The sequence below is a fragment of the Gymnogyps californianus genome, chromosome 1, assembly GCF_018139145.2.
Source record: "Gymnogyps californianus isolate 813 chromosome 1, ASM1813914v2, whole genome shotgun sequence".
NCBI lineage: Eukaryota > Metazoa > Chordata > Aves > Accipitriformes > Cathartidae > Gymnogyps > Gymnogyps californianus.
In genome coordinates this window covers 161,205,970-161,227,941 of record NC_059471.1, presented here as the reverse complement: position 1 = coordinate 161,227,941, position 21,972 = coordinate 161,205,970, and the positions used below count along the sequence as shown (strand labels likewise).

Below are 21,972 nucleotides of genomic sequence, written 5' to 3'. Positions count from 1 at the left end.
GCAGCCCCATCGCCGGCCGCTTATCACCAACACCAGCCAGACCTCACACCCAGCAGCAGCCCAGCACACCTCGCCTCGGCCCCGTGGTGGGGACCCGGGGCAGCAGAGGAGGGAGCAGGGAGCCCCCTTTCCTCCTCCTGGGAAGGCTGTGGCTCTTGCAGCTGTAAATTCCCGCTTCCCCTCCAACACAGGCAGAGTCTTTGCCTGGCCCCGGCAAACACACAACCCCCCCCGGGAGCTGGGGCAGGATCAGGATTTGAAATCCTGTACGGCCTCGACAGACACACGGAGTCACCATCACTCCCAACACACGACAAGCAGCCCAGCGTCAAAAAAAACAACAGACACACGCAAGAAATTTCTGAGATGTCAAAATAAAAACCCAGACCAGTAACTCTTAAAAATGGGAACTCTCCGTACCAAGGATGTTCTTTTTTTTCTTTCATTAACTGCCTTGTTCTAGCTATTTCCAGACAGGAATAGATCAATTCCTTATAAAACACAATAGAAAGGGGTAAAAATAAAGGCAAAGGCTATTTACAGAAACCAACAGGCAGAGTACCGAAACGCCTCTAGACTTCTCACTTCTTCTTGGGTGATTTCCGGGCGCTGGACTTGACTTTGGGTTTCGACCGCTTTGCCTTCTTGGGCTTGGATGCCTTCAGCGACTTGGCCTTAACAGTCTTTGGCTTCTTGGCTTTCTTCGGGCTGGCCCTCGACTTCTTCGTGGCCTTCCTGGCGGCAGATTTGGGCTTCTTTGCCGGCGACTTGGCTTTCCTGGGCCTAGCCGCTTTCCGGGGCGATGTGGATTTCCTGGCCGCCTTCTTCCTCTTCTTGGCTGGGGACTTCTTCGCCTTGTCGGCCTTGGCCAGGCGGAAAGAGCCTGAGGCGCCGACCCCTTTGGTCCGCTTGAGGACACCGGCGGCGAGCAGGCGCCGAATGGAGAGCTTGATCTGGGTGTCGGCGTGCTGGCCCACCTTGTAGTGGCTCTTCACGTACTTCTGGATGGCCTGGCGGGAGGAGCCGCCACGGCTCTTCTCGGCCCGGATGGCCGCTGCGATCATGTCCGAGTAGGTGGGGTGGGCCGGCGGCCGCCGTGCCGCCCTGGCCCGCTTGGGCTTGGCTACCGGAGCCGGGGCCGGGGCCGGGCTCTCCGTCATGGTCAGCGCTTTGCCCTGCGACGCCCCGCTATCCCCTCACGGCGGGAAAGCTGGCCTGCCCGGCCCGGGACACCCGCCCCTGGGCGGGGAGAGGCTGGGAAAGGAGCGGTGGGTAAGAACCGCAGCGGAGGCGGTGGGCTGCCGGTGGGCTGCCGGGGCTACCGCTGCTGCTGCTCCCGCCGGCGCCGCCTCTGCGGCCGCGCCCGCCGCAGACACCCTTTAAAGGCGCGGCGCGGACCGCGGGGAGGACTGCCCCGCGCGCGCCACCCGCCCGCCACCGCTGGTGTCCCCGTGTGTCCCCCGCCACGCCCCGCCGGGCTGGGACAGGGAGGGACACTGGGGACGAGGAGGGACACGGAGGAGCAGCTGGAGGGGACACTGGGGGATAAGGGGGACACTGTGGGGGGCATCGGCGGACAAGGAAGAGTATTTGGGGGACACTGGGTTGGGGCAAGGAGGGACACTGGGAGGGTTCACTGGGGACAAGGAAGAGCACTTGGAGGAGACACTGGCTGGGGACACCGGGGGACAAGGAGGCGCATTTGGGGGGATATTGGGTAGGGACAAGGAAGGACACTGGAGGGGACAACAGCAGGACAAGGAGGAGCACTTGGGGAGACACTGGGTGGGGAGAAGGAGAGACATGGGGCGCATGGAGGAGACAAGGAGGGGCACTTGGGGGACACTGGGTGGGGACAAGGATGGACACTGGGAGGGGACATGGGGGGACACTGGGGAGCGCTTGGGGACACTGGGGAGACAGGGAGGGACATGGCAGGGACACGCAGAGCACCACCAAGAGACATGGAGGGACACTTAGGGGGGCCACCAGGGATCAGGGAGGGACATTTGGGGGGAACACAAGGAGCGACACAGGGAGAAAGAGGGACACTAGAGGAGACACTGGGGGGGACACCAAGGAGAAAAGGGGGAGCACTGGGCTCAAAACTGGCTCAGCAGCAGTACCCCACAGCCCAATGCCTCTGCCCCCCTCCTCCGTCCTCTTTGCTCCCCACCAGGTGCTTTGGGGATATCAGCTCAGCCCTCGCATGTGTGTGGCGGGGTTCACAAATAACAGGCTGTCCCCTTTTTGGGGGGACGACGACGACAACTCTTCATGAGGGGACAGAACAGGGATGTATAACAGCGACAATCAGTCATCCTTTCCCAGCTGGGTGAGTGGTCGGCTGTTCCTGGGAGATTAAATGTAGCCACTATCATCATCTTGCCCATAGGATTTAGATGACGTTTTTCCCCTTATTTCTTAAAAACACAAGGGCGCAGCCGCCTGTGGTGCTCGGAGGTGAACCCCGGCACCTCCAAACCCCTCAGCACTTCAGCAGGGCATTAAAATACACAGCGAGCGCCTGTCTGTAACCTTGATGCACCCTGGATGCCCAGGTGCATGAAAACCACTGGCCAGGGACACACAGAAGTATGCATAAAAATAGATATAGATATACAAATACATATAAATATAGAAATATAAAAATAAAAATAATATAAATAAAAATAATAGAAATGAAAATAATAGAAATGAAAATAATAGAAATGAAAATAATAGAAATGGTAGAAATTAGAAATAGAAATATTTGATGTGTGTCCCCCCCCCCGACATACACACATACTACATGAGGGTGCGGCGTGCCCCTGTCCCAGGAGAAGGCACTCAGCTCCCTGATGCTTTCCCACTGGTGGAAGGGCTGCCGGGGGCATCCCCTTATGCCTCCCTCCCTGGTGCCGCTCTTTCACGTGCCCTGCTTCATTTGGGGAGAGGGAAAGGTTCGCAGCACCTGCAAACCACTTGATTTTATTAAGAGGAAAGAGCTCCTAATTGCGGAGAGGAATAACCACCCTCCCACCTCCCCTGGGTTGTTTTTTTTTTTTTGCTTAAGACCTAGTGAACACATCACTTTCCATCCCATACAGAGCGCACAGGCGGCGAGCTCTGGTGGCCTCTGTACAACGCTTTGACCAGCCAAAGGACCTCTCATTTTTCCTAGCCGGGAATAAACCGCCATCGCGGGCTGCCTGCACGTAGGCAACCCAGGCGCACACAGATAAGGCACCATCTGCTTTTATTTGCATCCAAGTTTTTAACCGTCAGAAGCGGCTCGCCCGTACACTGGGCTCTAAGGGTAGATGAGGAGACAGGGTGTAAGCGTCGGCCCCGAGCCCCCGGGGTTGGCACAGTGCCGCAGGCTGACCGCAGAGCCTCCAGCCTTAAAAACCAGGCAGCCATTATCAGGGCAGCGCAGTGATGGGGAGACAAGAGCTGGGGGGGGGAGGCATGGAGGGAGGAGGGCAGATGCTTTACCTAACTTTAGCCAGCTGAAAATTAAGGGTCTAATCTCAGCCGGTCACCTGGGCACCTCCTGCAGCCGACCAGGGCTGCTCAGCCTCCTCCAACGGCTGCTGCTGCCGGCGGGCAAACACCCTCTCCCCTATACATGGGCGTTCCGACCCTTTCATCCAGACTAGCTCCCTAATTTTTAGCCAGTCAAAATAGGGAGAAGATCCTGTGCCCCCAAGCGACTCGGTGGAGGGAAGGCGTACGGGTGGTCACAGCTCATCAGGCTGCTGCTGGCCTTGCACATGGCGGGGGACCCCGGTCAAGGTAACTCCTAAGTGCCCCACTTGATATTGGAAAGCACCCCTTAAACCCCACACTGTTATACCGATGCATCCTTAACACGAGCTGGCCAGGATCGAGAAGGGTTTTCCGGCCCCTGGTGGAATGCCGGGGCTGGAGGTGGGATGCAGATGCTGCAGGGCAATGCAAGCCCCGCTGCCTCTGGGAAGTGGGGTCCAGTGCTGCCAGCACCCCACCGCAGGCAGCACAAGGGGGCTCATCTGGAAGGAAAAATTATTCCCATGGGCCACCCATGCCGCCGTGCCCGGCTTGGGCTCACGCCTGTATTTTTGGCCACAGGAATCTGCGCCCATGCCCAGGGTGGGGTGGGTTCCATGCACCCCCTTTTCTCCCTGAGGAGAGCTACCCAACGGCTCCAAGCCTCCTGCGCCTCCCGTTTCTGGCGTTAGTTGGCAGAGGTGGGAAATCCCGCTTCTCCGACGAACCCCAGAGGACAGAACCTGTCAGAGGAATCCTCTCTGTAATCCTTCTCCCCACACTGTGTTCAACCAGACCCCATGGGGATTTATGCAATTCCAGCTGCGGATTTTGTCTTAAATGGTCAAACCACGTCCATCGTGGATGTGCTATGGATCTGCCGGATAACAGGCCCTGTTTGTAGGGGCAGGACAGCTGTTTGTTGGCATCTGAGCGCACCGGGGCACTTCTGGCAACTAATGCCAGCGACAACATTTTATTTTACCTGGTTTCTGTTTTTAAAGAGGCAGTGGACTTGGCCTCGCTGGCACTCAGATCCAAGTGCTTCAATGCTTTTTGAGTGGTAAAACAGGGAAATTAGCTGATTTTCCAGCTGTGCTCATCAGAGCTTCAGCACTGAGCCCCCGGTGTGCAATGCAGCGTGGTCAGCCCAGCACGAAGCCACTCAGCCCGGCTGCCGCTAACGGCAGAGCGGACTTTAACGATGCCAATAAATGGTGAAGGGGTATTGCCTCTGGCTGCTGGACCCATTACCACTGTTTTAAAAGATTTATGAGCTGGTTTTTAAGGACAAGCTCCTTATGCGAGCCGGGATGCTGGCTCTCATGCAATTGGGGTGCCGCGTGGCTGCGGGTTCTCCCCACGCTCAAGGCTGGGATGCTTCTCACAGCCACGACCCGGCTGTGCGCGAGGGAATGGGGTACAGGCATCGCTTTGGGATGCTTTTTGGGCTTTGCAAGGTGCGGTGGAGAGCTGGCCTCCCTCCGGCCATCGTGCCTGTCACCCATGAGCATTTTGGCTGCCTCCTCTCCCCACTGCTCTCCCCCCACCCAGCTCCCCTGCAGCCAGGAGATAGCAATGCAGAGACGACCAGGCGACCGTATCGCCCTGCCGCAGGCGAGACGGGGGCCGCCCGATTAACGTCGTGCCGGTTTGGGAGGCGGTGGTCCCCCACCACGCCGGGATGACGGGACGCTCCTACCCGGCTGGCAGCTGATCTGCAGCCACAGAGCCTCGAGGAGGGGCAGCTCGACCGCATGTCAGGCACCCACACATTTCATCCGCACTTACGCGACACGTTTATCGGGGTCAGCAGCCCCCGGTCAGGAAGGGAAAAAAACAACCACCACACCAACAAACCAACCCAAACAAACACAAGATACTGACCCACTCGGGGAAGGGGCTGGCGAGCCACACACACCAGCAGTCTGCAGTTCACCCCTCGCTCACCCTCTGCTTGCCCCCAGCGCCCCACTTTTGGGGGTTTCCTCCCCCAGGAGTAGGTACAACCACGCAGACTGTTGTTTCAGTGGTTGTTTTTTCTAAAAACCACACACACACCCCCCAGCCTGCAACATGCCCTGAACCTTGCTTTTTTTGCTCCTTTCTTGGTCCCTACCAATCCCCCATGGCAAGACCAAGCCCTACAGCCTGGAAGCAGTTGCCCTGAGCTGCTCTGTCGCCTCTTGCCTTCCTTCCCATCTCAGCCCCCAGCGTGCCAAATGCTCACCCCGTCCCAAACTCGATGGCAACAGCCACGTCCTGCTGGGGAAGCAGAGGGAAAAGCCTGGACCTTGGGCAGCACAGGGACGGGAGGGTTTCTAGGATGGAGGCAGGAGGCCAAGCACCAGAGAGAGCGAGCCCTGGCTCTGCACAGGCGCAATGGGGAGCTGGCTGCTGAGCTCAGCACCTGGCCTCTTGCACCATCCACTGGGTTGCCCAAGGGCCTCGTGCGCGTGACGAAAGCCTGCAACCCAGTTTTACTGGAATTTGTTACTTATGACGCAGCTTGACTTACCTAGGGAAAGCAGTCGCCGCAGCCGTGCCCATGGAGGAGTGGGTCTGTATTTGCCTGCACCACCCTGCCCCAGGGGCCACCAATACCACGGCAAGGTTACCATACGCTGAGTGAAGGCGTGCTGCCCTAAGTCTCCTCATTGCGGCTGCCACCACATCCTTACACCCTGCTCCCATCCCCATGTCTCGCAGTACTCCAGCCTTCCAGCCAACGCACCCGTCACCTCCATCCAAGGGTCCCCCTTGACCCCTTCATCTTCTCCTCTTCAGATGGCGCCTCCAGCCCTGGCATGAGCCCACAATTAGGGCTCTTCCATAATTGCCAGCAGCCTCTCTACAGAGCAACAGCTCACGTTTATATTGGGATAGGGCTGAACGAGGAGCGGTCACCCCCAGGTCCTCCATCCTGCCAAAAAAACAACGTGCTTCACCAAAAAACAGGAGGAGGAAAGCGTTTTGAGATCCCTCTGATCTCCTCCAGGATCTCTATATACTGTTTACTCTGCCAGTAATTTGCAGTGCCATCTGCCCCCCCCAATACTGGATTTATTAACGCAGCTGAGGCTCAGCTCTTCCTCTGTGGGGCTGAGGGTCCACGTGGGATTTTTGGAATGGTGTGGTGAAGCAGAGTATTTCCCTCCCAAACCCAAAGGTGGAGCAGAGAGCTGGGTAACAGCACTGCAGGGCTCCTCTTGCTCTCCGGCCAGGGGCTGGGGGTACTCCTGCTGCTTTCCCTCCCCAAAGCCAGAGCGAGGGAAGTGACAGGTCAGGATGATCCAAAATCACACAGGAACGTGGAAGAATGACCCCACCACCACCACAGTGGGTTAGGGCCACGTGGCAAGCCTTCCCCTCGAGGAACACATTTTTCTCAGCGAAAGGGGAAGACTTTATTAAGTTAAAAGTTGAAGGGCGCAGCAGAGCAGCAGCAGCAGCTGCCACCTTGGCGGGGGGTTGGCTCCAGCGGGTACAGTAGCAGCCTCACAGCTCCTCTTCCCCGGAAAGGAGAAGCCCCGTGGCTCTGGGCTCCTGCCAATTTGGGTTCTTGAAGGAGCCAAAGGACAGTCACGGAGAGAGCTTGATCATGCGGACTCTTGCCAAGGTCTCCTCTTTCAAAAGTCCCAGGCAAGCATGTCCATGGCAGACTGCCCCGGCGGCTCCCTCCTATGGCTTGCATGTCTTCTCTGCAGGTCCCTGGGGGTGGCACGGGAGGGGAAGCATGGTCCTCGCCGTACATCCAAGAGGGGCCGCGGAGACATTTGGAAGAGAGGGAATATGTGCCGAAGGTGGCTGTGTGGCCGGGAGCAATGGGGCTGGGGAGGGGGGGAAAATCAGATTCTCTTTTCCAGGTTAGAAAATGCTGGTGATGTAGTAAAAGTTTTCCCCCTCCTCTTCCCCTTCTTCCCGGGGAGAAAAAATTCCTCTATAAAATACAATTTTCACATATAAAATCCTGAAGAAGGTGCATGTAAGGAGTCAGTCCAAACAACGTGCTCAGGTACACAGCCAAAAGGGGTTCATCAAAAAAGCTTTGGGAGGGGAGTGAAGAGGTTAGGGGGTGTGTGGGATTCCTCGCCAAGGCGATAACGGATGGGATTCAACCTCCCCCTCCCTGCAAGTGAGGAATGGAGCAAATACAAAACAAGAACAGATAAACAAACGAAGAGCAGACCTAGAGAGAGACAAAACCAGAAATGGTTTAGAAAGACTCCACCGAGCACAGAAATGCTGTCTCTTCTGCTCCCCCAGGAGATGGCTGTCTGGCGCCCTGCTACAGACCCACTCATCTCGGCGCCCACCAGCAAGCGCTAGTGGAGCAGGGTGACCCCAATCCCGATGGCCACGGCATCCAATCAAGAAGAAACAGCGCTCCGGACAACGGGATGCCCTTGTTCCTGTCACCCTGCTTCCCTCCCCAGCCGTGGCAGGGATGCCTGCAGGCAAGCGTGGGAGGAGGGCTGGGTCTAGTCAGGGCTGCTTTGATGCAGACCTAAAATTTCCGTGCTGCGGTAAGGAAACCGCTTCAAAGGCGAACGCAGCAGAGACAGCACCTACGTAGGTAGCACATAACTGCCCCCACGCTGTCACCCAAGCCATGGGGCAAAGGCCAGCATGTGGCCGGCTCCCACCTCCAGCCTGGTTGAACAGCACTTGGTGCTGGCTGCAGGAGCATCAAGAGCAGCACGGCGAGAAGGAGGCTGGGGACCTTGGGAGAACGTCAGGGACAACAGGAGGGCCAGGGGTGCAGGACGAGAGAATGCAAGAAGCAGAGAAGGAAGAGTTTAAGCCTAAACTTTCAGCGCTGAGTGGAGCAGGAGGAACCGGCAGCTTCCATGCCCCTGTCAAAGCGGGGCAGCCGGTCTCAGCCACCTGCACCCGCAGGGGACATCACAGCATTCCCGGTGCTCACCGTTACTCGCCGACGCTGTTGCACAGCGACTCCTTCTCCTGCAGAGCCGCCATGGCCAAGCGCAGGTGTTCCTTCAGCTGCTCGATCTCTCGCTCCGAGCGCACCTTAATGTGATTCAGCTCTGCATAGACATCTTGGTATTTCCCTGAGGCAAATCTCTTATCCTGCCAGGGGAGGAAGAAGGGTCAGCAGGTTTTAGGGCTGATATTAGGGAGGAGGGTGGCACGGCAAGCCCAGCAGAAGGGCCAGCAGATGAGGAGGGGAGAGCCAGCCCCGGGTTTGAAGCCCATCCCAATCTGGGCCACGCAAAAACCATTAAGAAGAAGAGTGTGGAGGTAGCGCTTCCCAAACCCTGGGGCAGGAAGGAAAGAAAAGTCGCTGGTCCTGCAGCAGTGGGGATCTGCAGCATCAAATTGAGGAGGCGATGTGGGCTTTACCATGGCTCGTGTGCATTTGGGCCAGCCGTATGGGAAAAATAAACTCCACCAGAGATGCAGGCTGCTGAAAGGGCCAGTCCTGGCCACTTATATGCCAAAAAGCTTAAGCCAGAAAGTTATAAACTCCTGGAGCATCACTGAGTCTCAAAGCTACTTTCAGGCTCCCCTTTGGCAGGCGTCTTTGAAAATCCCTCTGAAGGAGCTGCTGCCAGCGGAGGGTGCCAGCTGGCACCCAGAAACAGTGCCCAAGGAAAGACGTCCACCCAGCGAGGGTACAGCTAGGGGACGGATAAGGTGGCTGGGGAAGCAGAGTGCCGGGCCAGCTTCACCTGGGCTTCCCGCCTGGGAAAGAAGGGCTCCTGGCTTGTCCCCTCTCATATGTACCTACATCTGGGGAAACCAGCAGCTAAGTCCCTGTGACATTTCCCTTGTACAAGGTAAGTCTATGCCAGCCTGTGCTGTTCGGAGCATGTGGCTGCTATGCGCTTGGGAGCGAGCGGGGATGAGGAGCACAGGTGACAAGAGGGTTTGGCCTGAGCATCCCGTCAAACCCAGCTGAACCCTGCTGACATGCAGCCCTGGTGCTCCCCGCCCTCCCTCCCTTCTCCTCCCTCTCCTGCTGCTTTCGCAATGGCTCCCAGAAGACACCGACCTTTTGCATCATCTGCAGCTCCTCCCGGAGGCACTGCACCTCTTTCTTTAGGTACTGGAGCTCGTTCTCCTTCACCCGCAGCAGCACCTGGGCCGGGGAGAGGAACCAGAGGTGACTCAAGAGCCACTGCCTCAGAAAAGCCGGCGGGCCCCAGCACAAGCGCGGTGGTGGAAAAGGAAGGAAGGGCCAGGAGTGCTGGGGCAGGAAACGGCGCAAGCGGCCCGGGAGAGCGGCGGAGGGGAAGCTTGTGTACCTGCTTCCTGCACCGGCCCCACTGCTCCATCCGGCGCCTCCCTCCCACCCACTCCAAGCCAAAACCACTGCGAGGAGGAGACCCCCGGCACAGGGTGGGGATGGAGGCAGCGGGGCAGCCCGGGGGGGGGGAACCCAGTACCTCCAGCTCACAGGAGCTTCGCTCGTTGTTGTGCGGAGAGCGGTCCCCAGAGCCCCGCGATGAAATAAAGCTTCGCAGCTTCCCGATCTCATCTGAGAGGCGGGTCTGCAGCTCCTGCAGGCAAAACCAAAAGACGTCAGAGTAGCCATAGCACAGGCCTCTCTGCTGTCCTGACCCCTCCATCTTCATGCCAGCCCTATTCCAGCTTAGAGACCTCCTTGTAACTCCAGGCCCATAGGCAACGGCGGCACCTACAACCAGCAGAAAACACTCGCCATATTTAACACCATAGTTAAGACAAGCCCATCTGCAGCCTCCAACTCTTGATTTTTTTTCTTTCTAATGATAAAATCTCAGAAGGGAAGAAATACAAACACATAGGGGAGTTTTAACAGAGGGACTGTGCTGTACAAGGGAGGAATGTGCTCTGGGGTCTCTGCTGGCAGGGAAAGCCCTTCTCTTGCCTGGTTTTTCCGGAGGAGCTCCTTCCCCTCCTGCTGACAGCGCTGCAGCGTCTGCTCCCGCTCCTCTGCCTTGTGGGTGAGCTCCCCGATTTCCAGGCACTTTTGGGAATACTGCTCAGAAAGCACCTGCAGCTCCCGCTTCAGGGAATCCACGTCCAACCTGCCAAAGAGGCACCAGCTCACCGCTGCCCTGCAAACCCTCCCTGGCCCCTGGCCACCAGCATCGCCTTGCCCCCTGCCACGGGCAGCCTCTGCCCACATCAGTCATTGGCACAAAATAATGTTCCCTGTGGACCAAGGCTTCAGTTCCCACCCTCCTGCACATGAGCGTGGTGCTTCTAGGAGCTTCAAGTCATGCAGGAGAAACAGAGGAGCTTTCCGTAAAGAAAACAGAGGGAAGAAGCTATAGGGAAAATGGAGGTGCTGTAGGGAAAATAGCCAGGCAGGGGATAAACCTCCCTGCCCTACAGCTCCAGCAGCCCTGGCAGTCACCACTGGGCACCCACTGCCCCCGGGGAGGGAGCTGGGGAGGCGGCAGGCGGGACAGCTGGGGGCTACGGCCACAGTCAGGGTGCAGTGACACTGGCACAGGGCGGCAGCATTGGGCAAGGGGAGTGGGAGAGGTGGTTTCTTACTGGTGCTGCTTCTGGAGGGCATCTGAGACGGAGCTGCATTGCTGGAAGCTTCGTGTCCTGCCCAGCTCCTTATTCATCTCCTCCCGGTGGGCTTTCTTCAGTGCCTCGATGGCTGCAGAGGGGGACAACAGGAGATGGGGGATCAGGCTGTGCCAGCTCCAGCACATCTGGGGAAACCATGCCAGGGAACTGGCTGAGCTCTTGCCGCTGCAGGCTCCCAGACCTGTCTTTGCAGATTCCCCCTCCTTCCCTTCTGCCCTCAGGGCATCCCCCACCTTCTCCACACCCCAGGCTCATCCCAATACACCAAATGCTGCCAAGAAGGCTAACACAGGGCAGTGTGGGAGCTCCCTGCCACCTCTACCAGCCCTGCCCGCCTACAAGAAGGTGCTGGCCCCCTCCCACCCATCCACAGAGGCAAGACCCCATTTCCCACAGCATCTTTACCACCCCCTCCCCCCCCAGCCCAAATAGCCCCCGCAGCACAGGTCCGAGGAGCACCAAGCTCATGCTCCAAGGAGCACCAAGCTCACGCTCCAAGGAGCATCAGCCTCACACCAGTAGGGTCAGCAGTGCGGCTCCAGATGACTGGGATGACTGATTTCTGGCAAGAGACATTTGGGAGAGGTGGGAGGGATCCACCTGAGCCGGGGTACAGCCTGGTGTTCGCTCCTACCTGCTGCTGTCGCTGCCGCCTCCTCTGCCAGGAGCCGCTCCTTCTCCTGCCGCAGCCGCTCCAGCTCCCGCTGGTGGTGCCTCTGGAGCTCCTCCATCACTTGCTGGTGGGACGACTCCATCTCAGCCAGGCTGCGCTCGCAGGCCTCCTGCCGTGCCGGGGAAAGGAGGGGTGAGGGGGCAGGAGGAAGGGCTCAGGCCAGGACAGGCACCTGTCTGGGCTGATATTTGCCTTTGCAAACCTCACTCGAGTCCAGGGCCATTTTGAGAGAAATGAGGCCACTGCCCAGGAGGGTCTTTTCCTTCTGAAAGTGAGGTGGCACTTTTGTCACTGAACACAACCATTTGACAGGGCCACACATCTTGCAACCCCCTCGCGCTTTGCAGAGGAAGAAACATTCCTCTTGCTCTTCTTAAAACTGAAGCAGCAAGACAGGAATGTTCCTCTTGGGCCAAGAGCTGGGAATAACGCGCCCAACACCCCAGTCCAGACCCTCCACCAGGCTGCACTGCCTGGCTGGAGGAGATCAACAATGGGAACCGCATCTTGGTATCTGCCTTTTAAACGAAGCAGCAACCCCCAGAATCAATGAAAACTGAGCCTCTTCTCCTGAAAAGTGACACCCTGCACTGCCCTGTGGCCCGACGGAGGCTGCCAAAGAGCCCTCCCCAAAGCCTAATGTTTAGGGATCCTCCTCACACAGCTTGCCCTCCTTTCTGATGGCTCTGAGACCAAGGGGATGGTTCTTTCAATGCTGAGTGCTATGGTTAACTGGCGTTACAGCAAAGCAAAGTGGTTCCCACCTCGGAGCTATGCCTCCGTTCTCCCTCCAGACGCTAGCAGCACTGCCCCAAGCCCCTCAGGAAGGATTTGTTCACCACCAAACCATGCCAGAGTATTATTTTAAAAAGGCAGGGCCTCTAAGACATCAGTAGAGAGCCAGGAAGCCATCACATCCCCCAACAGCCCCTTGCCGTCCCATTCTTTCCCCCAGTACTAAGGCGAAGGCTGATATAAAGAGCACTGCAACACGTTGTGGGAATGCAAGTTCTCGCTGGCTACTCCTCCCTACTGAGACAAGGGAAGCTGGGAAGCTTCACAGATCGACCAAAGGAGAGGAAAAGGCAAGGGATCAATTTGGTGATCTGTCCACAGACTGGCTGCGAACCTCAGCAGACTGAGAGAGAACGAGCCCTTTGGGGAAAGGCCAAGTTTGGCCTCAGATGTGAAATACTGGCCTTTTGAGCCAAGTTATTAGGAAGACAAGGTGCCATTCCTCCCCACTCCTTTTGCTTTTTTTGACCATAAAGAGGCCTGTGAACTGTAAATATTACATCAAGACGACAGAGCGAGTTGTCATTGGCTGGGCTGGGCACCACGGGACTTGTGGGTTTCTTTATCTGGGCTAGGTACAGCCAACGCGCTACCACAGGCTTCGCCAGCCCCAATTTCCTTCCCCCCCCAGTATCTTTCAACACGTAGGGCACATCCTGAAATCCCCACAGCGTGGTGGAACGGCAGCCTCCCCCCAGGAAATCCCTGTGGGATGTGACCTCGCTTGCTTTGGACGAGTCCATAGGCAGGGGGGAATAAACAAACGAGGAAAAACGAGAGGCTGAAGCGTGAGCAAACTCTGCTTTGCAGGCTTTCCCACGTGCCGTTCCAGCAAATGAATGGGCTGCACTGTCAAAGTGACCTTCAGGGCTCGGGTGGCTCTGGCAGGGACGGGAGCTCCCCAGGGCCTGACGGACTGCTTTTAACACGGGATTTGGGAGCTCCTGTTAGCAAGAACCACATGTGGCAAGCTGCAAACTGCTGGAGAACGTGCAGGCGGCTCAGCAGAAAGCTGCTGACAGACTCCCGAGCTGGGGGACGGCTCACGCCCCAGCCCAGGCCAGCATCGTGCCCACGCACAAAGCGGGGCACAGATCCTGCACCTCTCCTCTAACTCTCCTCCTCCCTGTTTATACTCTGGTCCCTTTAAGGCCAGGCAACACGCACCAGCCTTTATGTAATTAACATTGATTACAAGTGGGGCCAGTTAGGGTCACCATGGCAACCCAATGATTAGCGATACCTGTTCGGCAATGAGCTGAGTCCCAGCATTTCCCAGTTTGGGACTGGGAGCGACCCTAGGGTCCCATGTCCGGCACCCTGCTCACCTGTGAGATGTACCCCCGGGGCACGTGGCCGTCTCCCTGGGATTTCGCCGCATCCCGAAGGCTCTCGTTTCGGGCCCGGCAGGACTCCAGCTGTGCCCGCAGTGACTGGACCTGCGCCAGGGAGGGGAGAGAGATGCTCAGCCAGGGGTGGAAAAGTGCCACAGCCCGACCAACGTGCTGCATCTGAACCCTGGGCTTAGGGATGGGGAGGACCACACATGGCCCACAGAGACGTCTGCTTCCCACAGGAATGGCAGCCTGCCAAGGGACCAAAGCGGCAAAGCCAGCCCCAGCCTGCTAAGTGCTAGCAAGGAGGGGAGGAGACATCCCAACTTTCAGAGGTGGATCGGTGCTGGAGGAAACCACCACCGCACGTGTAGCTGGGACGACAGACAAACGCATGGCTCCTTTCAAAGGCTGGCAGGTGAAGCGCTTGCAGGCTTGGGAAGAGCCAGAGAAGAGAGGCTGCAGATGTACGCCCAGGAAACACAGACTCCACACAAGCAGTGCTACCAACTAACTTATCCTGGACCAAAACGTGGCCTGGGGAACCTCTCTAGGTGTGCGAGAGCAGGTCTCTGGCCTCACATTACCCGGTTGCAAAAGCTCCCATGCACTCAAGGGGTGGCAAATGGAGCCAGAAAGAAGGAAGATCTCCCTGCACCTCTGCCTTGCTCTTCTGCAGAGCCTCCTGCTGCCAGGGACCACACTAAGGGGCCACCAGAATCCCAGTTTCAGAGAGGAGGGATGCTCTTACCTCCTTTTTCAGTGCCTCATTGGTGTCTCCGTGGCCCCCCTTGCTCTGGTTCAGCAGTGCTGTCAAGGGCACCCGCCGTGAGTCCTTCAAGGGCAGGCGTTCCAGCTCCAGCCATTTCTTCTCTATCTCCTCATTCAGCCGAATCCGCTGGTCCTCTGAAAGCGGGGGAGCGGGGAGGTCCTGCTCCCCCACCTTGCGGGAAGAGTCTGCTGCTGGGCCATCGCTGTTTGGGACCCTCCCGTCGGGGGTCTCAAACCATTTCCGCCTCTCCTCCGAACGGACGGCCAGATCCCGCTCCAGCTCCTCATGCTTGGAAGTCCGGTCGGAGGTCCTCAAGCTCCCTCTCGTCCTCTGCAGGGACCCCTGATTCCCGGGGTCCTGCGGCAAGGGAGACAGCTCCACATAGTCAAAAGCATGGCGCTGCCCGTCCGCCTTCCAGTGACTGCCCTTTGAGTTCCCCTCGGAGCCCGAGCTCGGCCTCTGCTGCTCCTCCGTCCGGAGTGAGCCCTTCTGGGGGACACAGTTACGGAAGGAGTTCTCCTTATCGCAGTCGGAGAGCCTGAAACCAGAGCGGCAGCCAGTGAAGGAGAGGCACCGCCAACTGCCCAAGGCTCAGCCCTCGCTCAGCCCAGCCTTACAAAACCCCACTCTGAGCGCGGAGCTGGGCCTGTAGCATCCCATCCCTCGGGGAAATGGGTTCCTCCACAGGGCGGGGAGGATTTACCCCAGCTCCAGCCATGCTGGTGGAGAAACGGGGCTAAACTGATGTGGCGAGGCAAAAAGCGGGTGGCAAGAGCAGGAGCCGTCAGGCTCTCAACCCCTGCCACCGGCTGGTGTATCTAGGCCATGTTCAGGAGGAGTGGAGGACAGGGCTGATCCAGGAGTGGCCGGATTTCCAGAGGTGCCTTCCCAGTCCCTGCCTGCCAGGGGAGAGGGGCAGCAAGAGGGGGAAGAGGAGAAGCGGCACAGGGCAGCTCTTACTTGGTGACGTCCGGAGCACTGACCGGGCGCACATTCTTCCTCAGGGCCTCGATCCAGTTGCGCCGGATGCCCGAGGTCATCGCCGACAGGGTGAAGACGGCATCCTTCGTCTGGAACAGGGAGGTGACGGAGGCCCCGTCAGTGCCCAGCAGAGGTGCAGGCAGCTCCCACTCGCTCCCCGAGACCCCCAGGCACCCACTCGCACGGGTGGTGGACAGTGTTAGAGAGGCGACCCGCTGTCTCAAAGACTCTTGGGGTCAAGTGGAGGGATGGGAGTGGAGACACACTCTTTGCGGGGAAGCCCATTACACATCATCCATGAGACCATCTCAAAGCAAAGGCCAAAGAAACTTTGCCAACACTTTTGGCCAAATGTGAGCTGGTGCAATCCAGCCGTTCAGGTGCTGGGAGCTGGGCACCAGTGCTGGGGTACAGCAGCAGGCCACAGGGAAACCCAGACCGTGAAGTGCCCAGCCCTGCACACCCACAGAAATACCATTTTTTGTGCTGCCTTAGCAGCCACCTCCCGCTGCTACAGCAAGTAGCCAAGGACAGGATTGTACTGGGGCTGGATCCAGGGTACAGGTTGTTACTCAGAGCACGGTCAGCCAGGCTACACTGAGATCTGTAGTGCTCACCACTCCCTCCCCTGCGGCTCTAGAGAAGCTGCCTTGGCCAACGGGTCAAGTAAACACTCCTGGCGTTTAGCTTGGCTCCTGGGCCGCCTCCAGCACAGCCTTCAGCCAGCCCTGCAAAGCCTCCTCCTCCTCCTTCCTTTGCAGGCAGGCAGCACTTGTGTCCCTGAGCACTGCCACCCATGTGTCACCAACCAGCCTTGCCGGGCCACCGTCCTGGCAAAAGGTTTGCACGGCTTGCCTCTCGGCATCTCGGCACGGGGAGGGAGCACGCATTCCCACCCGGTGTCGCTTGGTGCCACTGCTCCATGTCCACGTGGTGCCGGACACTCACGTGTATCTGGAAGCCGTAGTTGCGCTGCACCGCAAACTCCGTCACGTCCGTGCAGAAGCGGAGGTCAATTTCTCCGTCAAGGTCATCTGCCTGCAAGCACAGCCACCCGCTAGGACATCAGTGCAAACCCAGCTTTGAAAAAGCCCCCATCACCTGCCGGCACCCTAACTGAAGTGCAGGCCGCCTCTGCCTTCACCCCACAGCTCTCTGGGAGCCAGCCTCAGCTCCCCAGCACATCATGGCCTCTTTTAACTTGAGGGGCAGCCAGCAGCGTGGATAGAGAGCATCAGAGATGCCCCGCCACAGGACCAGCCCTTCTCCTCACCTCCCACCACTGACAGCCCCCCCCAGGCTTCGCTACCCCACTGGCCTGCCTTCAGACACCCATCCTCTTTGTCACCCCTTGGCAAAGAGCAGCTCGCCACCTCCGGCGCCTTTCAGGAGGACATGATGCTGCCAGTTCTCCCGGGAGTGTGCTGGTCATGCCAGGGCTGCTCTCCTCTCCCCCCTGGCCAGGAAGGAAGAGAGGGCTGGAGAAAGGCTGGCTGTGCTTACCTCCTCCGCGTTCGAGTCCCGGTAATACCTCAGGCTCGAGTCGGTCAGCACAAACCAATGTTTCTTCCACTGCAGGCGGATCAGGCAGGGGGAGGGAAGGGAAAAAGACAGGAGGGAAGCAGACAGGCAGTTACCGGGGGAAGCGTAGGAACAGGGAGGGACGCTCTGCGCCGTGACCTCTCGGCCTTCTCTTCCCCCTCCTCCACGTCCCTTCCACCTCCCCCTCACGCCCCTCGGCTGGGTGAGGGGTGCTGGGTGAACCTCCGTGCCTGCACACAGAGCGAGGCACCTCCACCAAAGGCCTCCCGCTGCCTTTCCCAGCAGGAGTGACCTCAGCGAGCAAGGGGGAAGGAAATCGGCTGCTCACTGGGGGATCTCTAGCAGCAGGGGCTGGGGGAAGAGGCAGACCGCCGCCTCGGGCTTACCTCTCCCGGCTCGTCCAGGATGGACATCCATCCCTTCTTGAAATTGAGGAGATCCGGCTGGAAAGGAAAGGACAAAACAGAGGGTTACTGTCTTGGAGCGACCCACAAAAGGGCTTTTCATGCCAGGGGGTGGAAGGCGAGTCCCCAGTGGTAGAACAACAGCGGGAATAGCCTGGCATCACTTTTAGGAAACTCATGGGGGTGTAGGACCCAGTGGCGAAGGAGAACTGGATTTAGCTCTCAGCAGCAGGCAGTTGTTCCTGTAAGAGGAAGCAGGAGATAAGGAAAGAGGTTTAAAAAAAATTAAAGGAAAATATGCAGCAGGGAGGTTTCCACAAGGTGCCTCGGAGGTATTTATTCAGAGAGGGGGAGGCAGGGACAAGGAGAGTGGGCAGAAGGGAGTGCTCCACTGCCACCGATGGGGCTTGCCTTGGAGACGGAGGCAAAGTCACAGAGAACCAGACACGCCTTGTCCAAACCCTGGACGTCTGTGCCCCAGAGCTACATCCCTCCGGTAACTTCACCACCGATCATTTATTAAAGACACGAGTAGCTCTCTACGAAACAGCCCTCACCGCAAATGTACAGGAGGCAATTCAACAGCTGTGAAAACATGTTGCCTTTAAACAATGTGCCCCAGGGTAGAGATGAAATCAGAGTCACAACCAGTGCTTGATCCCCTCCGAGACTCAATCCTCTCCGAGATGCTGGGGGCTCCTCTCTTACCCAGCTCTTTCTGCTCCCTCCCACTGCAGAGCCTGCCCTCTGCCCAGCCTCGGCCACAGCTACCAAAGATGAGGATGAACAGAGTTTCACCCAGATCACCCCATGCTAGAAAGAAGTTTCCCCCTGCTCCCCGCCTCCTCCTAACCTCACGCCACTGGTGCGGCATCCCAACCAGTTTATCTCCTTCCCAAGGTGGAGCGCCCGAGAGCTGACTCAGAGGAACCGCTCTCCCTGGCTTTATCCTCAGCCAAACAGGCTCGAGCCGGTCCCTCCTCCCAGCCCTGCTGGCTCCGAAGAAGTTGCACCACCAAATAATTCAGCCCAATGCCTCTTCTCCCCGGGAAGCCAGAGTTTGCCGATCTGCCCCTTCCTCTGCAGCCGAACCAGGCGGGGACAGTGCTGGAGAGGTGACGGTGCCAGAGCTGGACCTCCCAGCAGTCTGCAACCAGACCTGCCAGCCCTGGGGAAGCCAGCGGTCCCTAATGCCACAACCACCACCGGAGACCGAGCTGGTGAGAAGGGGTAGCTCAGCAAGCCGACAGCCACTCCATGCTCCCTGAACGAGCCCGGTGGCCGGCTGTGGCCACCCCGCAAGCCGAGCTCCCTGGACACCCAGCCGGGCCGAGCCTTCCCCTGCTTTCATCTACCCTAGCTGCTGCTCTTGGGTTACACCCAAGGTTATGGGGCGGCAAGAGCCCAGTACGTGCTGGCCCACCCCGGCGCTCTGGCTATTGGTTCAAGCAAGCGCAGGGAGGCCTGCCAAGGGGAGGATCACCGGCTGCTACAGCTTCAGGCCCAGCCAGAAGCATCCAACGGCGGCCCCGAGCCGCCCAGGAAGGGAGGCAGGCAGGGAAACCCGAGCAAAAGGGCACGGGGGGGGTCCCACGCCTCACCTCCCACAGAGGTGACAGGCGCTGCCAGTGGTTAGGAGACGAGCAGGACGCAGGCATCCCCATCCCTATGGACCCGGATGTCCCGCCGGCCCCGCTGCCGCCCTGAAAAAGTGCCCCGAAAATTAATTCCTTCCCCGTGGCAGCAGCTCCACCCTTTTTCCCGTTATCCCTTCCAATCCGGTGACTTCAGCTCCGGCTCTGAACTGGGAGCAGCGGGAGGGAAGGAAAGGAGGCAAAACGTCAAAGCGCAACCTTCCCCCCTCCCGGGACGCACGTGCGCTTGGCAGAAGAGAGCCGGGCAGGCTCCGCGGAGGCAGAAAAACAATATAGGGAGAGAGGGAGCGAAAGGACTCCTAGCTGAGGCTGTTGTACGGATCAGCTGGGTCTTGTCTTATTGAGGATTTACGATCCCAAAGCACTAGGTGCCAAAATAATGAACATTAATGGGATGTACACCGCTGGGAAAACCGGCACAAAGTCCTGCCAGAACCGCTGCCCCCGATACAGTGCTGGGGCCAGAAAATCCCCCCAGAGGGCTTCTCCCAAGCAGGCAAATTGCACAGGGCTCCTGTTTCCCCTGCCGGCGACGTTCTCCCTGCCACCCCCCAGGCACGGAGCCACAGCTCTGGAATTGGCTTTGAACTATTCTTGTCATAGCGGGGCCGGTACCGTAGGATGAGGCATCCGTTGATGCACAAAGTGCTTAAAGCCAATTTTCTACCCCTCCCCACAACCAAATCCAGCTTCCTCATCCGGCATAAAGAGCTCGGGATACCGGCAGAGAAGAGAGCGGGGCTCAAACCGAACCCCCCATCCAGAGGAAAGGGCCCGGCAGTGGGAGGAGGAAACGTCCAGGAAAGCCGAATCGCTGGGAGAGATCCGGGTGCCAGAGATGCAAGGATGCGGCAGGATGCATCCCTGGCAAAATGCATGGCCCTGCAGCGCAGCTCGGGGCTGTGGATGGCGAGGCTTCGGCTCGTGAGGTGGCAGCAGCAGTTTTGCCTGGTTGCATCTGTACCCACCAGAGTTATATATTCAGCCCCCGCAGCTGGCCAGGTAGAGGCACCGGAGGGGGTCCCAAGCGGCCAGGGACATAGGTGACATCTGGAAGGACTGGCTTACAGCAGCAGGTTAAGGAGAGGCAGCTGCCTGCTCTGGCTGAAGAAGGGCTACAGGGGAGGTGATAACAGCCTGCAAGTATCTGAAGAATGTAAACACCAAAGAAGGAAAGGGGACAGGGTGGGAGCAAAAGAATGGCTCCTGGGTGGTACAGAGGCGCCAGGATAGAGAAGTGGAGGAGAAGAGGCTGTGGCAGGCTGAGAAAGCTCGGTGTCCGAGGGGACTGACGGGATGGTCAGGTGTGTTCCTTCCATTACCAGCCTCTGTCATCGCCGTGCCTCCCGCTCTTCCCACTCCCAAAAGCTCCTCAGGACTGCAGGTCCTGGAGTGCTGCTTCCTCTCACCTCCGAGAGATGGTGCGAGGGGCTCTTGGCCTCCCGGAAAGCACAATGTCTCCTCTTCTCCAAAAAGGGAACCCGCTCCACAAGGCACGGGCCCCACGCCAAAACACAAAGCAAAACCGCTCCAGCTCAGTTTGGTGAAAGCAAAACCACTCCCAGGCTGGAGCTCCCGAATCTACACACGCTGCAAAAGCAAGCGGGCGACAGGCTCTCCCTCTCCCACCGCCCCCGTGCGAAACGCCGGCAGGCACAGCCCGGCCTGTCACCTCCATTACCCCACTCTGCTCAACAGCCTTCCTCCCGGGGCCGGCAGACGTCCGCACCGGGGAAGGCTCGCCCCAGGGGTGGGACGCTCCCTGCCCCGAAACCGCACCCGGTTCCCACAGGGAGCAGGAGCTCCCCACGCCTGGGGGGATGTGGATTTCGCATCCGACTGTGGTCATCGGTGCGGTGAGCTCGGCAGGCCTCTGCCCAGTCCACGCTTACGTGCAACGTTACTGATGTCTATCTAGGTGGGGTGGTGCCCGCCGCTAACGAAGCGGCTCTACCGAGTGGCCACGGGGAGCCCTGGAGAGGAGCCCGGCGGTGATGGGGAAGGGAGGCAAGGAGGCACCGAGCCTCAGCCACAGCCTTGAGTACCCGGCGGGGCCAGAGTCCCCGGGGGAGCAGCGGTGCCCGGGGCGGGCAGGGAGCAGAGGGACCCCGGGGAGGCGGTGGCTGACAGCTGGGGGCCCCGCCGGCCCTCCGCCCCTTCCCAGCCCCGCGGGGTCCCGCCGGGCACCCCAAAGGCCCAGCCGAGGGGGAGGAGAGCGGCCGGGTGGAGGAGCCCCCCCCCCCGACCCCCACCCCAAACCCCGCGGGCCGGTCCCGACTCACCGTCATGGCTGGGGCGCCGCGGCCGGCGCCGGCAGCGGCGGGGCCGGGGCCGTGGCCGGGGTCGCGGCGGGGCCGGGCGCTGGCAGCCAGGGCGGCGGGGCGGCTTCAGCGGCCGGGCGGCTTCCGCGGCCCCACCATGCCCGCTCCGCCGCCCGCCCCGCGCTCCCCGCTCGACTTTTCCCCCCTTTTTTTATTAAAAAAAAAAAAAGAAAGAAAGAAAGAAAAGGAGTGGTGTGGGGGGGGGGGAACCAACCCAAAAAACTTTTCTTTCCTCCCCCCAAACTTCCTGGGAGGGCCCGGGCAGGCCAATGGCAGCCAGCCGCCGCCGCCCCGGCCGCCCGCAGCCAATGGAGCCGCCGCGGCGGGCGAGGCCGCCGGGCCGCACGGAAAGGGGGGGCCGGCCCCGGGGCGAGGGGCGGTGGCGGCGGGCGGTGGGACGGGACGACACGGCACGGCACGGGGGCGATGCTGGG

General features: G+C 59.2%; 2 protein-coding genes across 2 annotated transcripts; both read right to left on the bottom strand.

The window, feature by feature from the left end:
• Nucleotides 1–355: 355 nt before the first annotated feature.
• LOC127029657 (histone H5) lies at nucleotides 356–1,338 on the bottom strand. Its single transcript, XM_050915396.1, has one exon. It carries the CDS (start codon nucleotides 1,158–1,160, stop codon nucleotides 582–584), a length of 579 nt encoding a protein of 192 aa, XP_050771353.1. The 5' UTR covers nucleotides 1,161–1,338; the 3' UTR covers nucleotides 356–581.
• A 5,565-nt stretch (nucleotides 1,339–6,903) lies between these two features.
• TRIOBP (TRIO and F-actin binding protein) lies at nucleotides 6,904–21,544 on the bottom strand. The gene is made up of 14 exons (XM_050915376.1): nucleotides 21,500–21,544; nucleotides 17,545–17,601; nucleotides 17,120–17,188; nucleotides 16,565–16,654; nucleotides 15,596–15,705; nucleotides 14,615–15,173; nucleotides 13,858–13,968; nucleotides 11,696–11,843; nucleotides 11,020–11,131; nucleotides 10,385–10,544; nucleotides 9,921–10,034; nucleotides 9,527–9,613; nucleotides 8,438–8,601; nucleotides 6,904–7,699 (listed from the first exon to the last, which is right to left on the bottom strand). The coding sequence occupies exons 1-13, from the start codon at nucleotides 21,503–21,505 to the stop codon at nucleotides 8,440–8,442; spliced, it is 1,785 nt and encodes a 594-aa protein (XP_050771333.1). The 5' UTR covers nucleotides 21,506–21,544; the 3' UTR covers nucleotides 6,904–7,699; nucleotides 8,438–8,439.
• Nucleotides 21,545–21,972: the final 428 nt, after the last annotated feature.

Excerpts from the sequence above, each read along its gene's own strand:
- TRIOBP (XM_050915376.1), bottom strand. Across the intron at positions 15,706-16,564 it reads ACTACGGCTTCCAGATACAC|ACGAAGGATGCCGTCTTCAC; the intron begins GTGAGTGTCCGG and ends TCCCTGTTCCAG. Across the intron at positions 11,844-13,857 it reads CCCGGGGGTACATCTCACAG|GAGGCCTGCGAGCGCAGCCT; the intron begins GTGAGCAGGGTG and ends CCGGCACGGCAG.
- LOC127029657 (XM_050915396.1), bottom strand. The coding sequence starts at position 1,160 with ATGACGGAGAGCCCGGCCCCGGCCCCGGCTCCGGTAGCCAAGCCCAAG.